Source organism: Pleurodeles waltl, chromosome 12 (genome assembly GCF_031143425.1).
Source record: "Pleurodeles waltl isolate 20211129_DDA chromosome 12, aPleWal1.hap1.20221129, whole genome shotgun sequence".
Taxonomy (NCBI): domain Eukaryota; kingdom Metazoa; phylum Chordata; class Amphibia; order Caudata; family Salamandridae; genus Pleurodeles; species Pleurodeles waltl.
The window spans coordinates 408,031,822-408,058,089 of NC_090451.1; the positions used below are offsets into that span (position 1 = coordinate 408,031,822).

Genomic DNA, 26,268 nt, shown 5'->3' on the forward strand with positions numbered 1-26,268 from the left:
CTATAAATAGATCTATATATATATGTATATATATATATATATATATATATATATATATATATATATATATATATATATATATATATATATATATTTTTATTTTTTTATTTTTTAACAGATGTATAGTTTCCTTGGGGGCCATAGAGTGATCACTTTTATCAACGTGTGTGGTTTCCCTGGGGGCTGCGACCGGCCCCCAGGAAAACCACACCCTAATATGAAAGTGATCTCTTACATATATATTTCCCACCAATTCTCTTGCAGTTGCAGCTTGCGTCTTCAAAGCAATCCACATACTTCAACTGATGCATTTCAACTGTAACTTTTAGACAGCAATAAAAAAGTCAGGTAACTCTTGTGATTATGTTTCTGCTAGAAAAGGATCTGACTTTTGTCTAGTGGCAGATTTGATGCCTTAAAGTAGCGCAGAAGGTTTATATACCTACTGAAAGGATCAAAACTGTATTATATGTGAATAGCTGAGTGGATTAGTAAAGCCAGCCATTACCTGCGCTATAATACAAATTAAATGTATGTGCAAGGGGGGCTATGGAGAGATGAAATGCACTTTTGCTGTGTGGTAGTGAGGGAATCGGAGGAGGAGGTAATGGGAGAACCAATAATGACTGTTGGACTGGGCGCTAGAGGCGCTAATGACTGTGACGATTGGTATGTGACAAGGTGATGTAATAATGTCTTTTTTTTTTTGAGTATCTTGAGAGAATATGCTGATTGAGGAAAGAGGCGAAGGTAAGGTGACCTCTACTGTTGCAGGTATCATACACACACCCACCAGCAATTTTGTGATTGTTTACATAGACTAGTGTTTTAGAGCGACAGTTTACCCAGTAGCAGAGATGGCATCTCATTGGATGACTGCTGCTCAAGCCCTAACTCGGGTTGTAGAGGACAGCTCTGATGTAGGATCTGAGACTGAGACAGCAGATACTGAGACAGCACCTGAGGGATAGGGCAATGGTGCAGACTCTGGAAGTAATTTTTCAGTTGTCGGAGTCCCATTCGATAACTCCTCTTCCAGTGATTATGAGGGAGGTGATGAGGACAGTCCTGCTGTCCCTTCGCAAGCACAGTCTGTGCAGCGGGACAAAAGTGTGTTAGCCCAACCCAGAAACCAGAGAGAGTGTTCTCTTGGGAGCTCCCCAATTTAGTTCAGTCCCAAATTCCACCACCCAAATCGTATTGTGGAGACATCAAAATTATCTATCACAAAACAACCTGGTTTTGTAAGGCAGGCACCTGCGTTTTTGGTCCTGGGCTCGGCGGCCATATAGGGAAACCTACCAAACCCAGACATTTCTGGAAACAAGACATCCAGGGGAGTCCACAGAGGTGTGACTTGTTTGGATTCCCCAAATGTTTCTTACCCAGAATACCCTGCAAAGCTGAAATGTTGAATACAAATTATTTTCTTGCATTTCTGTTGCACAAACTACAGGAACGTGCTGGGATCCACAAAATTCCTACCACTCAGTGTTTCCCCACCTGTCCTGATGAAAACGCTACCCCAGTTGAGTGCCTGTACCTAGTGCCTGCGTCAGGAATGGATCACCCCAGGGTCAACAGTTCCCCTCATGTAAGGACCAACATTGACTGTTTAGTGATCTATTCCTGACATGGGCACTAGGCCTACTCACATAAGTGAGGTACCATTTTTATCGGGAGACTTGGAGAAATGCTGGGTGGAAGGAAATATGTGTCTCCTCTCAGATTCCAGAACTTTCTGTCACCGAAATGTGAGGATTATTTCAGCTCTTACTTTCTGTAGGAAAACCTTGTAGTATCTACACAAATGACCCCTTGCTGAATTCAGAATGTTGTCTACTTTTCAGGAATGTTTAGCTTTCCGGGATCCAGCATTGGTTTCACACCCATTTCTGTCACTAACTGGAAGGTGGCTGAAAGCACAAAAAAATTGTAAAAATGGGATATGTCCTAATAAAATGCCAAAATTGTGTTGAAAAATTTGGTTTTCTGATTCAAGTCTGCCCGTTCCTGAAAGCTGGGAAATAGTGATTTTAGCACCACAAACCCTTTGTAGATGCCATTTTCAGGGGAAAAAACACAAGCCTTCTTCTGCATCCCTTTTTTCCCTTTTTTTTTTTTTTTTAGAAAACAAAGGTTTTGCTGTATTTTGGGTAATTTCTTGGTCTCCTCCAGGGAAACCCACAAACTTTGGGTACCTTTAGAAACCCTAGGAAGTTGAAAAAAGACGGAAATTTGGCGTGGATAGCTTATGTGGAGGAAAAGTTTTGAATGCCTAAGTGCAAACTACCCCAAATAGCAAAGAAAGGGCTCAGCACTGAGGGGGGAAAGGCCCAGCAGCGAAGGTGTTAAAGGTGGGAAAAAACAGCATACCTCGCTTTAGAATACCTTTGCCAAAATAAAATGAAAGGACTGTAATATCAACTTTGAGATGCTCTCTGTGTTTCTAGTAGGTAAAACCTTCAATATCTATGTTGCCCTGCTAGCCAACTTGGTTCGATCTTTTGGCTTTATCTCCTCTTCATATGCAGATGTCACACAGCTTATTATCCCAGTTAATAAAAACTGGGAGGAGGTGGCGGACCGTTTTAACCTTTGTTTGAAGGAGGTTAGCAACTGGATGGGGTCTAACTGGTTGAAATTGAAAGCTTCTAAGACTGAAATTCTCTGTTTTGGATCTGGTGTTAAATACTGGAATCCACGCTGATGGCCATCAGATTGTGGTGCTCTTCCTACCCCTTCAAATGTTAGTAAAAATCTTGGTGTTATGTTTGAAAATCAACTGTCCTTCAAATATCAGGTAAACCACATGGTTAAAATTGGTTTATGGTTGATTAAAATGTTAAGGAAAGTTTTTCCTTTTCTTCAGCATAAATGGAGAGTTGCTGCCACTTTAGCTTTGTTAATATCCAAAATGGATTATTGCAATGCTTTGTTTCTCAATTTAGATAAAGGCCTTCTTAATAGGTTACAGCTGATTCAGAATTCAGCCGCCAGAGCAATTCTTAATCTTTCACGTTGGACCTCTGTTAGAAGTAGTCTCAGACAACTGCACTGGCTTCTGGTGGCTCAGCAGATTATTTTTAAATCCCTTTGCTTGTCCTTCAAAGCCATGCATGGCCAAGGTTCTAAATATCTGTCTGCTAAATTAGGCTGGTATAAACCTAGGAGGCATCTTAGATCATTGTCAGCTTACTACATTCATGTTCCCCGCACTTATAGAGTGAAGTGGGGTGATAAAGCCTTCACTGTGGCTGCCGCTAAGTGCTGGAATTCCCTCCCTCTAAATATCAGGGCTGAAACATGTTATTTACGGTTCAGGAAATTGATTAAAACTTGGCTCTTTCCTAACTAATCCTTTCTTTTTTGTCCTTCTGTGGGTTGGGGCTTCCTGATGAGTGTAGTGACGTTTTTACCTATGTTAGCGCTTCGATGCTCTTTGTGAGTTGGAATGCGCTTTATAAATATACTTACATACATACATACAATATGCACAGCGATGCGAGTCATCTACATATCACCCAAAAACAGTCCAGACTGATATGGGCCCATGCTCAAACATAAAATAACGGTTACTTGTCCTGAAAATAAAACCATTATACACAGCCCACCATAGTAACATGAACTTGGGTCGGGGATCGTGTGGGAATGTTTCTGAAAGTTCTGTGGTTAATCTTGGTTTTGTCCCTACAATGCAACTGTCATTTAATCATTGTGTTTTTGATGTGCTGTTCTGTTAATCATTGCATGTACAGACATATACTTTTCCAACTGTTTAGCAAGCAACGGATCACACATTAGTTGGTGCCTCTTATGCCGCCTTTCTTTATGTACAGTATGCTGGAAGATAAAAAAATGCGATGTACAGTGAAACTGTTTATTTTCAAACATTTCAGAATAACGCCTGATGGAGTAGATATTGTTCTGGATTGTTTGTGTGGAGAACACACAGGAAAAGGCCTCAGTCTCCTAAAACCTCTCGGGACATATATTTTGTATGGTGAGTGTCAAAAATTCAACACATTTTGAGCAACATGTTCTGACGGCCCTTATTATTTACCTAGACTATTTTCTCATAACGTACTGCCATTTAACGTGAATTTGTTCGTCCATTCTATTTTGAATTTCTAGTGTTTTAAAGTGAGAACATGCCTTCAAATTTATGGTTTTAATTGGAGTGCTTATTCTGAAATTGTGAGCCAAGGTAATACAACGTGGATAGAGACATCCGCAGATCAATGTTTTCACTTTATAGCAATGAAGATTTAATTACGAGTTGTTTTATAGAATTTCTGGTCAGAGGGCAATTTTTTTTTTAATAACTGTTTCACATTATTGCACTCTTGTTTTTATAATCTGTCTATGCCCTCAGTGGATTTTTTGTTTTCGAATAAATGCATCTTTTAATTTGACATGAATAGCCATGCTCTTTCCATTTCATACTATCCCAAAACAATGCCAAAGGGAAAGGAGTCTACCGGCCTCATTACGAGACTGGTGGTCCTAAGACCGCCAATCCCCCGGTGGCGGTCAGACTCTCGCAGCTGTGGCGGTTCGACTACCACATTACAACAGTGGCATGCAGACCCGCCTAAATACCGCTGTCCCTGCAGGGAATGTGGTTCCTGACGTGCCAATGGTCATTAGGGTTGTACTCAGCCAGAGCGGCATGGAACTCAGCACTGCTCTGGCTGATTATAACCCCACTTTCCACCAGACATTTCATTGCGGAGACCCTGCCATGAAAAGGCTGGTGGAAAGCCAAGGGGCACAGGGGGGCCCCCATGCCCAGCACTTTCGGAATACACACTGTCTGCACTGGCGGTGGCATCTTCCCCATGAGGTTGGCAGTCCTGCGGTAGGACTGCCAAACTCATAATGAGGCCCTATGTGTTTTCACTCATTTTAATATTACCTGCCCATAATCCAGGGAAGCACAGACAGTTATTGATTCTGCTAAATTGTCTACAATGTTTTTTCTGATTGCCAGCAACGTCAATGGGGATTTATATACTTTCCAGTTGATATTCAATGATTCTTGCCATTCTCTTTTTGGCTCTGATTGTGACCCTCTGCCATAGCATGGTGCACACCAGGATAATGATGATAATACTGGTGGTGAGGACCATGACTTCCTCCCTGTCATTACGGTGATGATACCTTATAACATGAATTACAAAATGCAAGTGGGCTTGATTCCTCCATTGAGATGGAGCTTGACTCGTCACACTTGTGACCAATGGAAGATAGTGCGTAGTTTGAAGTGGTGGGTCGGCGGTCAGACAATGTATTGCAATTATAGCTGCCCTATTTTGAAATTAAAGAAAAATGTTTCGATGGAATTTCTACACCTTGGGCCAGCAATGCCGAACCCTTGGGCCAGCATATGCTGAACCCTTGATCCCATTTAATGATGCCCTAACAGATACTCCAATGGCTACATCGGTGAAACCATATTCTTGCCTGCCTGTCAACTGGCAAGTGACCGTATGTCATAGCCAGGCGGCTGGTGATTTGAATTTTCTCACCAAGCATTCCACTCCTGAGAGCCTTATTGTACATGTCTCAACTTGTAAGGGAACCTAGCTAATTTCTGAGCAATCCTTCCTACAGACAATCCAAAAGGATCAGTGCCTGTGCTTTTATCTGCCAGTTTGGTACTGCAATCCATAAATACATTCTGTCTGTTGTGCTCATAAACACAAGTCGACTGGGACATGGCCAGTGAGATCTTGCCCAGAGGATCTTAGGGCCTCTCTGACTCGGCCGATACATACTTACAGTGTGTTGCAAAGTATGTTAACCTCAGTGGTTTGAATTTCATGGATTGCATTGTCAGGGCAGTTGGTATCAGTGTTATCTGTCACAGACATGCTTGATTAGGTCTACCGGATTTTCTGGCAGCGTACAGGAATGCTAATGGGTATATCCTTTGATTGCTCTTGTTCCATTAGAGAGACAGTGAAAGCTTTTGAACACTTCAAAGATAGCAAAGCTACGCACATCATCTGGGGCTGTTCACACCTGCCAATTAATTTTCTCCTCCGGTTTCAGAAGTTTATGGGCTGTTCCATAGGGCTCGAGTATTGGCATACACAGCCTTCCCAGCTGATGAAGCAGTAGAGAGCTCAGTCATTTTTGCATTTTTGAGCAGTGGGTCTGGCAGGCAGCATACTGTCCATCAAGGGCACCACTCTTCTAGCTCCTCTTCCCCTTCTACAAACTGCTTTAGTTTGCTCTCAGCTGCACATACGGAACCAGTGGGGGCAGGATTCAGTACTTCCTCCCATGTAAGCTATCCGTCACATCTGACAGATGAGTTGTACACATTCTTCAAACAGGCAACACTCTACCCTTTAGCTCCTCCACATCCAATATCTGTCTCACATCAGAATGAGTGTGTTGAATGTACGTTCTGCAACAGGAGGTACACCTCCTAGAGAGGTACTGGACTCAAACAAGGATGGAGATGATTATTCTCACTATTTCCTTGTTCTGAAAAAGAATGAGCAGCTCAGACTTACTTTGGAAGTTGGAACCCTGAACATCTTCCTGCAGAAGGACAAATTAAGAATACTCACATGGGTCAGATATATCAGCTATGGGCCTGGGAGGCTGAATGGTGTCCTTAGATTTGCAGAATGCATATTTTCATAAACCCATCCTCCAATCTCCCAAGTGTTACCTGAAGTTCAGAGTGGACCAGGGGCATTTCCAATCGCCTTGCTTCCCTTTAATGTCACCAGCTCCATTAGAGTGTTTGCGAAAGGGATGGCAGTGGTTGCTTCTCATCTTCAGAGGCTGGGAGTTCCTTTATTTCTCCACTGACATCATTAGGGTGTACTATAAATGTGCCAAAGTCTCACCTGGTTACATATTTGGATTTCATTCACTGACTTCCATTCAGGGTGATTTCAGACATGATGGAGTTCAAGGTGATTCCTCCTCAGCAACTAGCCTGGGACATTCAGGCTATGATCCTGATTTCTCAGGCTCAATTCTGGACCCAGCTGATGCTGGCGCTGAGGTTTCTTGGCCTCCTACACTTTTTCATCCTTCTTGTCATCTACACTAGGGGCATAGGGAAGATTTTCAGTGGAACCTGAAATCCAAGGTGGCATTTCCAACAGCAACTAGGTATCAGAGAAGATGGCTCACGATCTGGAGTGGTGGGTTTCCAGTCACAATTTGTCCTGTGGAAGATTGTTCTCCCAACTCAGAGCTGATAGTGGTGATTGACACCTCATTACTGGGTTTGAGGGGTTCGCTAGGAGGAGTTTGAGATCTGAGGACAATAGTCTTTAATGGAAAGCTGGCTCCGCATCACCCTACTGGAGTTATGGGCTATTTGTCTGGCCATGAAGGCCTCCCTACTGTGCATTAAGGAAGGTGGATGCAGACTGTCATGGTCACCACCATGAAGGGAAGGTGGTTCTGGCTCCTGCGCCAGAAGTCTTTGCATCCCTGAAGGTCACTAGAGTACTGGGGCATCTTTCTGATCACCAGCAAAAGAGCAGAGTGATTAATTGTCAAGATGGATGAACTGAGCAGATGTCACCTGACAGATAACTAGTGATGTCCACATCTCAGCAGGGGGACCCCTCTTTAGATCTTCGCGTTCTGAAGAAGATCAAGAGCAACTGAGACCAAGTAATCCTGGTGGCTCGGGATTGAACTAAGAGACTCTAGCACATGAGCTCTTGGGCACTGAATATCTGTCCTCTGTTGCTTCCTGTTCAGGAGGTCTCCTGTCTCGGCAGAATTGCAGATTCTTCCACCTGAAGCTGAGCAACTTATGTTTCCATGTGCAGACATTAACCTGCAGCAACTAACTGTTTTTGACCTGTCACCTGAAGTGGTAGATGTCATCCTCTTTGCGAGTTACCCTTCCATGAAATCCAACTACTCTAGGTGTTGGGACACATTTGCAACCTAGTGTTCATTACACTGACATCTTACAAACAAAGCTGTCTGACATCATTAGGGCTTGATGTAGAAGTTGCTGAAGGGGAATACTCCATCATAAATGTGACCAGTAGTTCATCCTCTGTATTACGATTGCATTATATCCTATGGGGATTGTAATACAATGGAAAGGATATCAGTCACATTTGTGCCATAGTATTCTATCTGCCACATTTTAAATGAGGCCCTAAGTTTGTTTTGTTGTAGCCCTACAAGGCCTTAATGCGGACACTGCAAAAAGTGTTTTTTTACCCCTTTGGTCTTCTGCATTTGCTAGAACAATCATCCTTATTCAAATGACCTATTGTGATGAGATTTATTAAAAGTTTGAAGCACATTCCTCCCAAACCGTTGTTTTGATAACTTGGACTTGACATTCTTCATGTGTACACTATTCAAGCCCATGATGTGATTGCACAGTATGACCTTAACATGATCTTGACATTCTTCAGGTGCACACCATTTAGACCTATGCATATCTGCTCACTGTGTTTCCTCACCTTGAAGACCTTTTTCTCATTGTGATTACGTCAGCTCATTGCTTGAGTAAACTGCAGGCTCTGTCAGGGAAACCACTTTAGAGCATATTTTTCTCAGACATATTGGAGGTGATGATCTGGGTGGCCTTCTTATTTGTGACTCCGTTCCATATTGGCCAATCCATGACTTTAACAGCCTCCTGTCATCCTTCTAACTCTTTGAAGGAGGAGAGGCACCATCAGTTGGAACCCAAAAGGTCTTTAAGCTTTTACAAAGATCTTACCAATGACCATTGAGTGGACAATCAACTTTTTATGAGGATTCTGCATAGCAAAGAAGGGAAGACTATGCAGAAGAGGACACTGTTGAGTGGGGATAGTCCTCTGCCATAAGGTATTCTAAGAACTAACCAAGGAGCAGTCCATGAAGATCTGAGGGTTGCTACCACTGGGATGACGTAAGGAGTGACTGTCTTTGATTGTGCATATGTTCATGAAGCACTACTGACTTGACAGCATGGTGTGGTGGGAACGACACTGCACCTTTGTCATTACGGGTGCTGTATGTAGCCAATGCAGTTTCAGGATGCCAACTCCGCTGTAAAATAACAATGATTGTATTCAATTCACTCCGATATCAGGGCCCATATGAATCACTGTAGTCGTGGGATTCATGCAAATCAGATTAAAATTTCCTTTCTCACAAAGGTATTTGGGCAGGCACTGAAAACATTGTACTACATTCAGTTCTAAATCATCAAGCAGAGTTCTAAATACCACGGGCATATTCTTTCAGTCTTCTCATATATACTATGTCAGCACAATATAATAATTACAGTGGTGGTTTCTCTTCAAGGGCGTCGGGGCTCCGCCCCCTTTACATTCTCGGTGAAAAATAATGCATGGAAGCAAAGCTGAAACTGCTTCCTTAAAACAACTTAATGAACACAGTGTATATACATGTTGAATTCTCTTTCTGAGGCTGCTCTACACTACGGAATGGCCGTACTCCTTGCAGTGGTGACTGTGGAGTGATGCTTTCCTGGGCAGGCACAAAGTCTAGAGAATTTTGCTGGGCCGACAATCTCACAGCCCTGAGGCCTGTGAGGTCACAACTCGGCAAAGACACTAAATCAAAGGTTCAGTCTCCACCCCGTGATGACGTGGAGGTAGAGTTAGCTCTGGGCGTTTCAGATTCAAGCCCTGCAGCTCTCGGCCTCCACGTCAATCAGTGAGAGGAGACCATTGTCACCACACCCTTTTCCAACTCGTCACAGGGTGGGGTGGTACCAGACCCTGTGACGAGTGGGGTAGAGACTACAAGCAGGAAGCCACGAAATCAAGTGTGCGCAGTGTGTGAGCTGGACTTTTGAAGACACACTGCGCAGACTCGAGGTGCTGCTTCCCACGCTGCAGTTCATGCTTGATGCCTTTTGAGCTCTGGTATGCCTTAAATTTACTGCCAGCAAGCAGACTCGTGGGGACAGTGAAGCAAAGAGCAAGTTGTTGCACATTGCATGTGCGTGTGTTTATTTGAATTAGTCAGCATCCCTGAGTCCCGACTCGCCTGGCTTGAAGCTTCCCTCCATGTCACCAGGTGAGGCAACAAAAATGTCAGCTGGGGGTCATAAATAACGTGAAAGGGTGAATGGGTGTATGTGTGAGTGAATGGATGGATGGCTGATGGATGGATGTGTGAGTGAAAGGGTGGGTGGATGGATGTATGAGTGAAAGGGTGGATAGATGGGTGAGTAAAACAGTTGGTGGGTAAAAGTGAAAGGATGGATGTAGGATGGATGAGTAAAAGAATGGATGGATGAGTGAAAGAGAGGATGGATGGATGGGTAAAAAGGCAGATGGATGATTAAGTTCAAGAATGGATGATGGATGGATGAATGAAAGAGAGGGTGAAAGGGTAGGAGGATAGATGAGTGAAAGTGTGGATTGATGATGAGAGAAATTATGGATGCTTGAGTGAGTGAAAGTATGGATGGTTGAGTGAAAAGTCAGATGGATGGATGTGTGAGTGAAAGGGAGGATGGATGGATGGATGAATGAAAGGGTGGATGGATGGGTGAGTAAAAGGGTGGGTGGGTATATGAGTGAAAGGATGGATGTAGGATGGGTGAGTAAAAGAATGGATTGGTGAGTAAAGAAAGGATGAATAAGTGAAAGAGAGGGTGGATGGGTGGATGGATGGATAAAATGGTGGATGGATGAATACGTGAAAAAATGGATAGATGCATGAAAGAGAGGGTGAAAGGGTAAATGTATGGATGGGTGGATGAGTGAAAGGGTGGATGGATGATGAGAGAAAGTATGGATGGGTGAATGAAAGGGTGGATGGATGATGAGAGAAGGTATGGATGGTTGAGTGATGGTATGGATAGATGGAGTGAAAGTGTGGATAGATGGATGAATGAAGGAATGCACGGATGAGTGAAAGGATGGATGAGTAGACAAATGAATTGATGAGTGAAAGTGGGTTGATGCATAGATTAAAGGGTGGATGGGTGGATGAGTGAAAAAATGGATAGATGATTGAAAGGGAGGGTAGATAGATGGATTAAAGAGTGAATTGATGGGTGAGTGAAAGTTGGATGGATAGGTGGATGAGGGATGGATGGAAAGATTACGAGAGATAAAATGATGGATGGATGAGTGAAAGGATGGCTGAGTGAAAGTATGGATGGATGAGTGAAAGGGAAGGTGGATTGATAAATGGATTAAAGGATGGATAAATGGATGAGGGAAATAACGGATGGATGAGTGAAAGGTAGGGTCGATGGATTGATGAAAGGGTGGATGGATCAATGAGTGAGTGACTGAAAAGATGGATGTGTGAAAGGATGGATGAATGATAGGTGCGTGGATGGATAGGTTTGATGGCTACATATTGAGATGAATGGATAGACTGGAAATGTATGGGTGGACAGACAGAATGGTGAAAGACTGACTGATGGATGAAAGAATGAATAAATGACAGAATGAAATGGTGGATATCAGCAGGCGAATGGAAGGAGGAAATGGGAAATGGATACAATTAAAACAGGAGCGCTCTTTTGGGAAGGGATGTGATGACTTGCTCTGTTTGCTTGGTGCCATATAGTAAGAGCTTTTGTTCGAAGTGCGTGGTGTTTCAATTTTCTGGCTTCTCCCTTGAACCAGCCACAGAGCAGATATAGTTAACGCTTGGCCAGAAGTCCCCAAAGGGCATGCAAACCCATTAAAACTCCTGCAGGGGGAGGTGCAAAGTGTGCGCACAGTTGTGACCGAAATGCATGCCAAACACGGTATATGTTGAAACTGCCCATTAACATGTTTAGGGGGCAGTGATGGATTCATCTGTTAGTGCAAACATGTTGTGTGGCTAGGGAGACAGATTCTCTCCAGACACCATCTTAGTGTTGGTGTAAAAACAGACAGTACAATTAACATGATATATGTGATTTAAAACCATGCTAGCCACTGTAGTGCACATAATACGCTATATGATAACATGTAGGGGGTGTGGGGGTGGAGAAGGACTCAACCACTAAAGTAATCACGTAATATTGCAAAGGAAGGCTAATTCTTCACTAGTCCCCATCCGCTGATCAGTGTTAAGTAGACCACAATAATGTGGAAATAACATGGATTGTACTTAGAAAAATGGGTTGGTGCCAAATTGAAAACACTGAAATGGTGACTAGCATCCCAAAAATTGCCATGCTCCCCACCCCCCAAAATGTGAACCTCTTCCTCCCCCCACCCCGGGCCAAGCCCAGCCCCACCACTCTCAAACTTCACCAACCGCCACTGAATAATTAATTTGTCATAATTATTGAAAAAGCCACATATGACATATTCATTTATAACTAAAGTATGCTTTTATGAAATCGTTTGAAATCGTTTGACAATTCATTGGAGATTAATCACAATGCAAGTTGTTTTTGCCAGCGACACCTGGGGAATGCTGGTTTGTTACGCACGGTTCTGAAATAATTATAATCGATGCCATAATTTTACATAAGAACATATGACTTGAGGTTTGAGTTTCTGCTTCTCCATTAACTCCACTCGTTGTTTTATTACAATATTTGGGCCTTATTTACATTTCAGCAGAGTCTGGCATTCTCCAAAAAAGTGGCTGCTTTTCCCTTCTGTTTAATATAGAGTGCAATTGACATCTGTGCACTTTTACGATGGGGAAAGGGACACCCCGTACTTTTTGGTAGATGTCCCGCAGCCACCTAACTCTAAATAGATGCCTTTCTTTCTCAAATTCTGAAAAGTGTAGATTTATTTGCGCAATGTTTACTGAGATACTTTTCTGACAGCAGGTTCGTGTACCCTTCCTTTCAAGAATGATGACCATGCCGTCCCAGCTCCCAGCTTCTCATGAGATGTACACATGCATTGATCGGTACAGAAACTGTAGTAATTTATTTTTTTATGGATTTCCAACCACTTTACTGTAAGCTTTCAGACTTTTTGACTTTCCTGTAACCTGATAACAGACTCTACTGAGGCTTGAAGCATACATACTATCTCAGCCTTAATGAACCTTTGCGTGCATTGACAAACTATGATTAGCATTCTGCTGACATTAGACAGGACTTCAAGTGGTCAAGTCTGCTACTGTGGGCATGGAGGGTTTACTTTAGATATAAGGTGAAGTAGTGTCAAAGGCCCATCATAAATAAGCTCGCCAATTGTATACATCAGTTTGATACATTTAAAAGCATCCTGGAAAAACGTTCTCTTTCCATGCGTCTTGGCTGTTCTGTTTGTTTTACTTCGTTGGCTCTATGGTAACAAAGCTCTGCATATAGAAATAAACCTATTGATTTGTGCAATTAATAAAACACAAATGACGTTTACCTTAAAAGCTTCAACTGAATGAATATGATATTTAAGTTTTAATCCAATCTTCCAAAATCCTATGTTGTTTATTAAGAGCAATATATCACCCAAAGGTCAAGTTGTTCGCATTAAATATGATGATACTGTTCTTTAATGTGGACAGATTATACTTGTTTTCCCCTTTTCAAGCTTAGGCAAGCTACGCAGCACACATATCACAGAGCCAGTTTTGGTAGAAACTTAAGATATCTGTCAGAAATTAGTTCTGTTCAATGTAATCCTGTTGGACTAAGGGTTATTGGTAAGGGGAAGGAAGGTACCTACACTTAGCAATAGGCCACTAACCTCCACTTAGGTCCAGTTAGGTCTCAGCAAATGAAACCCAGCTCAACCCTTGGTAGCTTGGCAATGAGCGACAAGGCTTAACTTAGGAGACAGAGTGTAAAGCATTCAAATATCACAAGACAGTAATTAAATAAAACACAGGAAATAGTTTAAAAATCCAAAACCAATTTATAAAAATAGATTATATTTTTATCTTTAAAATGACACAAAAACGAATAAAATCAGAGAAGGGGAACCGGAGATATGAATTTTTAAAGAATTATTGTATCTTAGCGCCTAGAAACAAAAAGCGCCAATCAGGTCATCTGGTTGCATCTCGACCGGAGCAAAGTCAAAGTTTAAGGCCGACCGCGATGGAGCCCTGCTCGGCTACAGCTCGGGTGAGGCCTCGGTCAAAAGTTTACCTTCGGACTTAGGGCCGCCAGGGCCACCGACCACGGGAGCACCGCCAACAGGCTGGCGGTGCTCCCGAGGGCATTCTGACCGCGGCGGTTCAGCCGCGGTCAGAAAGGGTAAACCGGCGGTCTCCCGCCGGTTTACCACTGCCCTTCAGAATCCTCCATGGCTGCGGAGCGCGCTCCGCAGCCATGGGGATTCTGACACCCCCTACCGCCATCCTGTTCCTGGCGGGTCTCCCGCCAGGAACAGGATGGCGGTAGGGGGTGCCGCGGGGCCCCTGGGGGCCCCTGCAGTGCCCATGCCCATGGCATGGGCACTGCAGGGGCCCCCGTAAGAGGGCCCCGCAAAGTATTTCAGTGTCTGCTAAGCAGACACTGAAATACGCGACGGGTGCAACTGCACCCGTCGCACCCCTGCAACTACGCCGGCTCAATTCTGAGCCGGCGTCCTCGTTGCAGGGGCATTTCCTCTGGGCCGGCGGGTGCTCTTTTGGAGAGCGCCCGCCGGCCCAGAGGAAATGTCTGAATGGCTGCCGCGGTCTTTTGACCGCGGTGCGGTCATTTTAGCGGCGGTACCTTGGCGGACGGCCTCTGCCGTCCGCCAAGGTCAAAATGACCCCTTAGTCTCTTTTCTGAAGATTTTCTTCAGCGGGACGAACCTGCCAGTCCAATCCGACCTCCTGGAACTGTTCTCCAGATATGCGTCGCGGGAATCTTCGATGGAGATTTTTACTTTCGGACGTAGTCGTTTTTTCGAGGTGAAAATCCTTCAACCGGGGTAAACCTAAATCTTGATCCGACGTCCTTGGAACTTTTTACCTTCGGACTTAGGCCCTCATCCTGACCTTGGCGGGCGGCGGAGGCCGCCCGCCAAAGTCCCGCCGTCAGGTTACCGTTCCGCGGTCGAAAGACAGCGGCGGTAATTCTGACATTCCCGCTGGGCTGGCGGGCGGCCGCCTTCAGGCCGCCCGCCAGCCCAGCGGGAAAGAGGCTTCTATGATGAAGCCGGCTCGGAATCGAGCCGGCGGAGTGGAAGCTGTGCGACGGGTGCAGTTGCACCCGTCGCGTATTTCACTGTCTGCGCAGCAGACAGTGAAATACATTTAGGGGCCCTCTTACGGGGGCCCCTGCAGTGCCCATGCCAGTGGCATGGGCACTGCAGCGGCCCCCAGGGGCCCCGCGACCCCCCCTACCGCCATCCGGTTCCCGGCGGGCGGACCGCCGGGAACTGGATGGCGGTAGGAGGGGGTCGGAATCCCCTCGGCGGCGCAGCAAGCTGCGCCGCCTTGGAGGATTCCAACGGGCAGCGGAAAACCGGCGGGAGACCGCCGGTTTTCCTGCACTGACCGCGGCCAAAGCGCTGCGGTCAGAATGCCCTGCGGGGCACCGCCGGTCTGTCGGCGGTACTCCCGCCGACCCTGGCCCCGGCGGTCTAAGACCGCCGGGGTTAGAATCACCCCCTTAGTCTCTTTTTCTGAGATTTTCTTTACCGGGACGCACAGCAAATCAGACCGGGTCACGGTTGAGGCAAGCCGGCTAGAGTTGCCACGGCGGGTCGGTCCCTCTATGGAGCTTTTTTTTCAAACGTTTTCCAAACTTCTCCAAACTTCTGGGGCTTCTACCAGATGTTCTTTTAAGGTTCTTTTGGTGTCCACAGCTCACCCAAAGGGGTCCAGAAGCTCTGAGATGATCCTTGGGGGTGCAAACTACAGCTCCCAGAATGCACCTGGCGAAAACTCCTTTTCGGCCACTGGGCAGTGGCCAGCTGGTTAATTTCTTCAGGAGTTGGTGCAGGGGACTCTGGTTAGCAATTTTTCACCTGTAGCAAACAGGGAGTCCCTCCTTGAACCACTGAAGCCAGGCAAAGTCCTTCTTGTGGTGAAGCCCAAATGTGCAGCTGGTGCAGTCCTTCTGAGTGCAGGTTACAGGTGCAGGCCAGGGGTCCAGCAGGGCAGTCCTTCCTCTTCTATAGTTCTTCCTGGTAGGGATGTGGTAGGGAACTGAGGTGTGGGTGCATGTCTGCCAGTTTTATCCTTGCTCCTCGGTGAAAAACAGGGGGGTCCTGATTCTCCAATCAGGTGCAGGGTCCTTCCCCCTGTGATGACCACTTCCTGGGAAGTGTGGCAAAAATCAATCCCAGGAGGCAACATTCTTCAAAAGTCCATCATGGCTGAATCTGATTTTTGGAGGTTACATCTGGCTGAGCCCACCCACTGGTGTGGCTAAAAATCATAAAGACACCCCTCTCCTGCCCTCTCTTAATCTAATCAAGGGGGCACCTAGTTGTCTGGGGTTGCAGGATGTGGGGGTGTTGCTGGGTTGCTCCAAATGTCCTTCTCTGCCTTTGAAGACTAGTTTGGCAGCCCTCCCCCTTACTGCCTCACCATCTGCTGAGGGGAAATTCCCTCCCACAGGCACATCTCTTTGTGTGAAGCCAGGCCACTTCACACCTCATCAAGGTAGGCTGGCCAGGCTTCCAGCGGCTGGCCAATCAGAGCACAACAGCAAAAACAATGCAGGGCTGAAATTGGCAACCTTTCAGATAAAGTTTAAAACTCTTTACCTGAACAAGTTATATTAAATCCAACAACTGGAAGTTGTGGGATTTATTATAACAATTAATTTGATACCATTCTAGCCTATGGAGGCCATTCACTACAATGAGGGAAAAACAAATGTGGCTGTTTTTACCTCACCAGGGCTTATAAAACTATTTTTATAAGGTCCCTGATTATAGTTACATGGCACCCAACCCTAGGGGCACTTAGGGCACACCTTAGAGGTGACTTACATGTAAAAATAAGGTAGTTTAAGACTTTGGAACTACGTTTAATTCCAAAGTCGAATTTGCATATAACTTTAATTTAAAAGCAGCCAGCAGGGCAGGCCTGCCTTTAAAATGACACTGGGCACCTCAGCAGTGCACCTATGGGTGCACTACCTATGCTGTGGTCCCTAAACCTACATGCCCTACCATATACTAGGGACTTATAGGTAGGTTGACTTAGCTAATTATTATTAGCCTAATTTGCATATTGATTTTACACAGAACACAGGCCCTGGGACTGGTTAGTAGTACCCAGGGCACCATCAGAGTCAGGAAAACACCAGCAAAAGGTGGAAAATGGGGGCAAAAAGCTAGGGGGCCTCTGCAATCAGCCCTGTTTTCTCACAAATCCCCATTCATATTTTTCTTTTTTTAATCAATCACTGTAAGCTCTAGTGAAATCGACTGGGATTGGGAAGCACCAGTGTCTGCCTTTCAAGACAGCATCCAAAGATGTGCAGCTAGGGTAAAAGGCTCAGTGCTGGTTGCATGTCAATAAATGCGCATATGTGTGCACACTTTTGCGGTTTGAGTTTGTGAGGCTACCATCTAACTCAGTCCCTCTTCTACGTACAGGTAGAATGTTGTAGAGGGAGCTGCTTGTGGACTGGTGCTGATTTGGACAGGTCTTATAACATGATTGAGCATTTATAGTGTGAGTATGTACGGCTAAAGTGATTACTGAAAATTGTGTGGGCTTTACTGTATTGTACACTATTTGTACTATTGTACAAAATCTGCACCACACAGCAGTTTGCCATAGTTAGGCATTAAGACTTTATTGTCACACAAATATTAAGATACAACAAGATCATGAATGCAGATCTGACAATAATTTCCACATATCTACACTCCTTGTCAAACATAAAGATTTTTCTTTTTTCTTTGATGCAGCCCCTAATTAGGTTCTGGACTTTGAATCACCCTGCTGGGCCAGGTTATTTACTTTACTGGTGGCCCAAAGTATCAAAGGGACTAAGCAGCGGTGGCAGGTAGAAGCAGGAATTAGGCTCCCAGAGAAATTCTTCCAAAAGACCATTTGAAGGCTACATGTTAAAAATTCCCAAAATGCTGTGCGAGGAGTGTTGCGGAGGGCTTAAGTGACGAGGTGCCACCCTAGGATTAGGCATCGGTAACTGCCTTATGAAACTTTCTACCCAAACTTGGCACCTCTGAGTTGTTTATAATGACTTGTACATTCTTAGTAACAATGACAACCTGGCTACTGCTTATGTTGCAGAATAAACAGTGACCTATGTATTTTATGTGACTGCTGCTGGCTTTGGCAGAGAGCTAGTAAATGCATCATGTTCTGACAACTGTTTGTGTAGCAGGGTATTACTGACATGTTGTGTTTGGTCTAATGATGATTTATGCAATACAGTTTATTTTTATATAACTTGGCATCGCGTTTTTTTGTGGTGTATTTATTGTGTCCCGTGCAATCGCTTTACACATTGCTTCCGGGATAGGCCTGACTAATCGTGCCAAGCTACCAAGGGGTTGAGCAGGGGTTATCCTGGGTGTGTAACTCCCTTGCCCTGTGTAGAGTGGGTGGGTTCTGCCTGGCTTAGGTGCATACCCTAGCCAACCAGAAACCCCATTTCTAACAGTACCACACACACTAAACGATTTTTCTACCGCCATGGTCTTTAGCCATGATTGTTGGAATCAGGCTCACCATCTTCCACCCCGGTTCCGGCTGCTTCTAGTTTTTTCCATTGGCTACGATCTGTCAAGCACAAGGCTTCAATATATCTTTGAGACAAAAAAAAAATGAAATGTGTTGCTGACTCTTACTGTGTTCCTACCACTGTTTATAAAGTAGGAGATAAAGTGTGGTTGTCCTCCAGACTTGTTCCTTGTCACCTTTCGCAAAATAAATTCCAACACAGATTTTATTTCCCTTTTAAAATAGTCCCACGTAATCAATCCTGTGGCCTTCTCACTGCAGTTGCCTCTGCACTGGAAGTTATATCAATTTTTTCATTCTTCTCTATTGAAGTCATATTGTATTGATCTTTATCTTCGACATTTTTTCTCGGCCTCCTCCAGTTTTGGTGAATGATGTCCCTGAATACGAAGTACAAGAGATTGTGATTCCAGGAATTTTAGGACAAAGCTGCAATTTTTATTTAATTGGAAAGGGTTTCCTCCAGCAATCGGTTCTGGGAGGACTCTGTTTAAGTTCATGCTCGTGCTCCAGTTTGCTGTTTCTTTCGGCTGATTCCTGACAAACCTGGGACTTCACAAAGGGGGCACCTGTCAACACCAGTCGTAAATGCTGGCCGCAGGCAGAATGCCTTGCAGTGGCGCATTGCCCCCCACATATACAGGCAGGGCATGCAGCCTGCACAATGCCCTACAGGCGGGAGGGAGAGCAAGCACGCTGGTGGTCTGCCGCCTCTCACCTCATGGCAACTGGCTTGCCAGTGCTGCCTTCCAGTCCTGTGTTCCTCTCCCAGGGCCCATACTTGGAAACAGATTCCAGCTCAGTGTGCTTCACTTGAGCCCCTGGAAAGTTTTAAACCACTTTCCCAGTCCAAAATGGGCACTTTCCATAGAGGTCTTAGGGAACCTGCCCGATACAAGATGGCCAACAAGGCACTTACCCCCTTTCTCCTGTTTACAGAGCAGGTTTCTGGTTACTCACTGTATCGCAGCACTTGGAGTACTCAAGTTATAGTGCCCTCACTCCTGCCCTTTGCCATTGTTTGGGGTATTTATTTTTCTGCCTTGTTTCCTGTTTGTTCTACAGCATTCTGGGCCTCCTGTCTCCATCCCATAAATTCCTGCTGCCTCCATCCTCAGCAGTTTTGTCCCTCTCTTCATCCTGCACAAGTCTGCATTTTCAACCGAGGTGCTACTCGGTGTCAATGGCAATGTGGCTACTGGAAGGGTCGCCGTTATCTCTGGAAGATAAGGACTGTGAAGACCAGGAAGTCTGAATTCAGAAATATTCAGGAGAACTTCCGCTTGGCAACAAATCTCTGACAGTTGGTGCATGCAGACTTGGGTCCCCTGCACAGCCCCTTTTGCCAGTCAGTTGTTGAGTGCCCCATAGGAGATGCAGGGGCACCCAGACCTCAAATAGAAAAATATAACAAGGAAATACATTTTCTTGTGGCACACAGCAGCATGTTAAAAGCATCCAGAAATGCAAGGCACTGCAGCACTAGTTAAACATGTTAGAGGGCCACACAGCAACAAAAGTGGGTTCCCTTCAAAGGACATGGGCCACTTCAACAAACTTCTTCATGGCACATTATTTTTCCCAGGTAGTAAGGCAAATGTTCTGGGAGGCTTTTCCACCCTTTTCAAGCACTCATGAAGATGAGATTTTTAGTTTGGTAGTTGTAGAGTGGAGTCACTTTTGTCGGTGGGTTCTAAGGCCATTTTGCAGCATATGTAATAGAAGAAAAAATATGTTATGCACACTGATATTAAAAATGAAATGCTTTGTTGACAGTTATAAAGCTAACGGTAAATGATTACATGAATTAAAGATGGTCAATGAATGCCTTATTGACAATAAAGTTAACATTCAATTATCACGTCTTAATGAATGCCATTGTAAGATGGTACAATCCTTAGATGTTGAATGGTGTTCCATTTGTTTTAGATGACTAATTTCTGCATTTATTAAGGTGGTGACACCCCGACAAAGTCAGCTGGCTTAGAAGTGTTAATATCATAGGTAGAATGGTGTCACAATAGGTATGTCCACCGGCAATCATGTATACATTTGTAAATTAATGTTTGGTATTAAATAGTGTGTGAGAAATAAAATACTTTTCCTTTTTTCACAACTGAAAACACTGACTGGCTAATGATTTATTGGTTGTTATTTGTTGCATTCCTACTGACTGGCATAATAGTACACACCACCTCCCTTGGATAGAATGTGGGCTCCACAGCCTTACTGCCTTGAGAATTAAGTGCCACAAAGGGGTACTTGGTTCCCAGTAAAGTGTGATTGCTGACTAATTATCTGTGAAGGGTCAAATTTTCACAGCTAATTACCCAATTTCTTGAAGTACCAAAGACAAAACTTGAATTGTCTTAGAACCTGTGCTCGGTCTTGTGCCTTTCTGAAATCAGTTCAGATGGACATTCATTTAAAATTAAAGTGAGTAGTGTTCTTTGTTCTTATGTCCATACTGAACCTCAGAAATTGAGCCATTTTGCCTAGTTTTGAGAATGCATGGGGTCAGTAAAGCTTCTGATTTTGATCAAGCAGATTGATCACCAATGGTGCTCAGTGTATGAGGAAAAAAACGTGTTTATCCATAAAGCCCAGCTGATTATGGCAAGCAGCTCATTGTAAAAGGGAAACCTGACTATCTATGTAGATGTGTTGTGGAAGGTCAAAGTGTTCTTAAAACTGTTCTCAGTAGTTAATTCCTTTTTAAACCTGCTCTGTCAAACCAGCCCCGGCTCTGTGCTGTAATTTGCCAGTGGCATATCTTATGCCAAGCGTTACTCACACCACACCATTAGTTGCTTCCCCAGGTTCATCTTATCTCCAAGGGTTTTTATTTTGTTTACCCCAACCATAGAGGATATAGAGGGGCTGCTACTGAGCATAAAATCAGGCTCAAGTATGATTATTTGCCCTCTTCCTATTCAGAAAGCTTCTAGATTTAGTATTGGCGGATTGTTGAATATGGTCAGTTTGTCATTCACTTCAGGGGTGATCTTCAGTGGTGGGAAGAAAAGGTGAGTAACGCCATTGCTGATCCCCTGCTGCTGTTGCTATAGCAAACTCATACTTTAAGGAAAGCCTGTGAGAAAGTTTTTTCAAAGATTTAGCTTTCATCCAGGATGAAAGTGATATCTCCAATAATGTCAATGCCACTTCTATCCGGGATCAGGCTTTAGACCGCCCAGATTTTTTCCACTGAGGAGGTTTGGACTTTGATCAAGAGGACATGGCAGCAGCATTCATATTGGATCCAACACTGCAATTGACACTGAATACCATGCCATCCTTACCCAATAGTTGGAGGAATCAGTGATGTAGCTATCAGTGGTACAGCAGTTGCAGTGGCACCAGGTCCCAGAATTGAGAAAGGGGACCAGCCTGGACTGTATCTACAACAGTTATATGCCAGGCTTCCCTCTCTGAATCGTTGAAGCACAAAGCTAGGGGACTAACACTGTGTTTACCTTTGGAGGACCGATGGAAGGGTGGTTTAATGAAGAAGGACAGCATAGTGGATGTGAGAGAAATAGATAAGAAAGAAAAATAGTGAAAATGATTGAAAGTAAAAGGGGAATGTTAGCAAGGAGAGGGAAAAAGTGGCAAAAGGTATAAAGAGATAAATCAGAGAAAAAGGAATGGGTGAGAAAAAGGGTCCATAAGTAAGGATGACAGAGAAAGAACAAGAGGAAGAAAATGGGCGATAAAGCGAGAAGTGAAGACAAGATATAGATGTGAGAGATAAAAGGAAGAGAGCTAGAAAAGGCATGTAGATTAAGGGGAGGTTAGAGGAAAGAAGACCAGGATGCAGATAGGATGGAGAAGATATAGGAAAATTGTTGGAGAGAGGAAAGAGAAGTGTGGTTTTAATGGTAGTGAGAGGGCAGGCTGCCTTTTCAATTGTGAACTTCAATCATTATTTTTCCATTTAAATTCAATAAGAGGTTTGAAGTGCCTGAACTCCACTGAGCCTAAGAGGCAGGATCTTTAGGGTAAATGCGATTAACAAGAAACTGCAATCAACAAATTATCAACTGAACCATTTTTGTAGAAGTCAATAAAGAGAGTCAATTACACTTTATTATTTTATAAAATCTTTAGCAATTGAATTCGATATTAGCAACGTATTAGATTCTCAATACAATTACAGAACAAAGCATGAAGCACACTCAACAAAATCTATCCTTATTTTAAGCTAATTTAGAGTGAAAGAGTGACTTCAAGAAAACCCATAAAGCGCTTTGGCCTCAAGAGGTGAAAGCATAAAAGCTGTAACAGAACTTCCAGTAAAGAGAAGTTCAAGAAACTCAGAAAGGTCTTAAACAGCGTAAATTAAAAACAGAATTAAAGTAGTTCCCAGAGTAAGTCTGAGGTGCATCAGCAAAGAGTCTGAGTCAGAATTTATCTGCGTCAAAGCGCTCTCAAGAAAGTCTGCTATAGGGACTGTCAAACAGCCTAGAAAAAGGCTTGCTCCTATCTCTGGTCTAGGAACACTATTTTATACATTTTAAAAACGTAAACATTTGCAAGTCTTGTAGAGATAGGTTCTGGTTTCAGCCAATGAGATGATGATGTCTTCATGTGGACAGGAAAGCTCCTGTCGACTTAGCAAGTATAACAAAGAACGTCCTAAACACAAGATACATTTAACTATATAGATCACTCTCATTCTCACATGCCTCCAGTGACAAAATCTATTTGTAAAGAAACAACTTTCGAAGATTAATCTAACATTGCAGTGTTTTTACATAGGCCAAATGGGTAAGAAGGCTAAAACCTAACACTCTCTCCCTATTATTTCAAATGTGTCAATTAATTCACGTCATGAAAAAATATACACTTATGATAATGACACAGGTCAGAACTATTAAAGAGGAAAAGAAAAGGAAAGGCCATATATATATATATATATATATATATATATATATATATTTGATGGCATGTGTAGCTGCAGATATACATGCTATGCATATGGATTCTGACATCTAGTGTTGGGCTTGGAGTGTTAGATTGTTTTCTTTCCTCCGTCGGGTTCGGATGTGTTTCCTCTCGCTCTGAGATTTCGATTAAGAAAACTTTTTTTAAAACGTTCTTTTTCGACGGTATTGTATTGATCGCGTTCTTCATCTTCCATCGAAACAGCAGTACAGTCGCGAAACAACGTGCGCCCAACTCGGGCCTTTTTTGGCCGACCGCGTGGAGAGCCTCATGGATCGGACTCCATTGTGACTCTGCCTTCGGTGCCACGCAAAATACCCATACACAGACCAACATCTGGTTTGAAACCTCTGCCTTTCCCCAGACCATCAGGAAGAAAACTGTGAGGGCTGTCGATCGTTCCGATCGAAAATGACTCTGAGGGACCGAAGAGCAAGAAGGCTGGAAATGGTGTAAAAAACTGGAGAACATTTGATGTCACATAGGAAGAACAAATGCAGACAGCAGTCTCAATCCGAGATACAGAGTCGGAGCAGGAATCCGAAGAAGACAGACCCATCGCAGCCGCCCAGCATGTAAGTACGTATGCCCCTGCACCCCCACATAAGAAACATCAGAAGGCCTTTGGCTATGCCACTGCTGGATGGCGATGGCTCGGCCCGAAAAAAGATTGTCGGTGACCGACCCTCAAGTTCAGCACCGAACAAGGCCACCCCTCTGAAGGCTTAGGAGTCGACAAAAAGCTCCATTTCAGACTCCAGTAGACAACAATTTTCAGTCAAAAATAAGAAAAAAAATTTGGGAGCCAAGATCTTCATCAGCAATTTTGATTCCGAAAAAACGACACATTTCGGAGCCGAAAAAGACAGGATATACAGAGGAACACATACTTTCAGAAAGACTAAGAGAAAGCCATAAAACCTCTCAGGGGGAGTCACAGATTGAACCAATCCTTCAAATTATGGATGGAAAACAGTCCAGGATACACATCCATAAAGGAAGAGGAAGAATCATCTCAGCACCTCCTTTAAAAACAATGAGGAAGCTGGCATTTCAGGAGGAATTGGACACTGCGCAGCCCCCAGCTAAAGTGCCAAAGTAGAAAGAGAAGCCACTACCTCCTCAGTCTTCTCCTCCTCATTCTCCTCCTCATTATCCACACCTACCTACCTCTCCTCAGATAAGTCCTACACCAATGCATTCTCCAACAAATTATTTTGACTCATAACAAGACACTGTTGATCCATGGGATCTTTACGATCCTGATCCCAAGCAACGACCCAGACAGCTACCCCTCTAAACCACTGCCACCTGAAGATACAACAGTATATAATCAGGTGATAGCTAGGGCTGCAGCCTATCATGGGGTTACAATGCATTCAGTAGTGGTTAGTGCCACCAGGAAAAGAACAAATAGTCAGTCATCAGGAGATGCACCCCCTCCTGGTAAAGAAACCAGAAAATTTGATGCTGCAGGAAAGAGGGTTGCGTCCCAAGCAGCAAACCAATGCGGAATAGCAAATTCCCCAGCACTATTAGCTCGTTATGATAGAGCCCACTGGGACGAGATGCAGGATATAATACAGCATCTCCCCAAAGAGCACCAAAAGGTGGTAGAAGTAGGGCAAGCTATCACAAATAACCAAATAAGATCTGCCCTTGATGCAGCAGATACTGCTGCAAGGAGTGTAAACACAGCAATCACTATTCCTAGACATGCATGGCTGAGATCCTCTGGTTTCAAACCAGAAATACAACAGGCTGTGTTGAATATGCCCTTTGATAAAAAACATCTTTTTGGGCCAGAAGTAGACACAGCAATAGAAAAACTATGTAAAGACTCAGACAAAGCCAAGGCAATGGGTGCACTCTATTCTACACCATATAGAGGGTCAATTAAAAAAACTCAGTTTCGAGGAGGTTTCAGACCACAACTGTCAGAGGCATCAACCTCCTAAACAAAACCAACTTACCAAACCCAGTACCAACGAGGTGGTTTTAGAGGCACATATAAAGGGCAACACTCTAGACATAGAGGTAAATTCCAAACCTCTAAACAATCCGCACCACAGCCAAAACTTTGACTTCCCTCATTCCCTTCCACTCCATAACTCTCCTGTGGGGGAAAGACTACACCAGTTCCACACACGTTGGCAAAATATCACCACAGACAACTGGGTGTTATCAATTACCCGCAATGGTTTTTGCCTAGAATTGATAAACCCCCCCTCCAAATATTCCACCAAGGTTTCACAAGTTAACCGCAAAACATACAAAAATGGTTCCAATCTTTACTACTCAAACAAGCAATAGAGTTAGTTCTACAGACTCAGCTAGGAACAGGAGTTTATTCCCTTTACTTTCTAATTCCCAAAAAAGATGGCACCCTCAGGCCAATATTAGACCTCAGACCCCTCAATTTCTACATCCTATCAGAACATTTTCACATGGTAGCTCTACAGGAACCAAACGTCACACCTTCACCCAGCACAAGTACAATCCTATTTGGGTGCAATCCTAAATATTCAATGAGCTCTAGCATATCCAAATACACAAAGGATGCAAACTTTCCAAAACCTAATTCCACAAATACAACCAAATCAACTGTACTGTAAGATTTGTTATGAAAATCCTAGGAATGATGGCGTCTTTCAATGCAATTGTTCCACACGCAAGATTAAACATGCAGCCCTTACAAAAGTGCCTTGCACAACAATGGTCACAGGCACACGGTCAACTCCAAGATCTGGTGTTGATAGACGGCGA

The 26,268-nt window shown here is 44.0% G+C and overlaps 1 protein-coding gene across 2 annotated transcripts in view; it reads left to right on the plus strand.

Annotated features, from left to right (window-relative positions):
• Positions 1-26,268, plus strand: part of VAT1L (vesicle amine transport 1 like) — a 1,079,371-nt gene that overhangs the window by 581,421 nt on the left and 471,682 nt on the right. For both annotated transcript variants that reach the window (XM_069216812.1, XM_069216811.1), the window contains exon 5: positions 3,900-4,003. In XM_069216812.1, the coding sequence (XP_069072913.1) occupies positions 3,900-4,003 (104 nt within the window). The remainder of the gene's footprint in view (positions 1-3,899; positions 4,004-26,268) is intronic.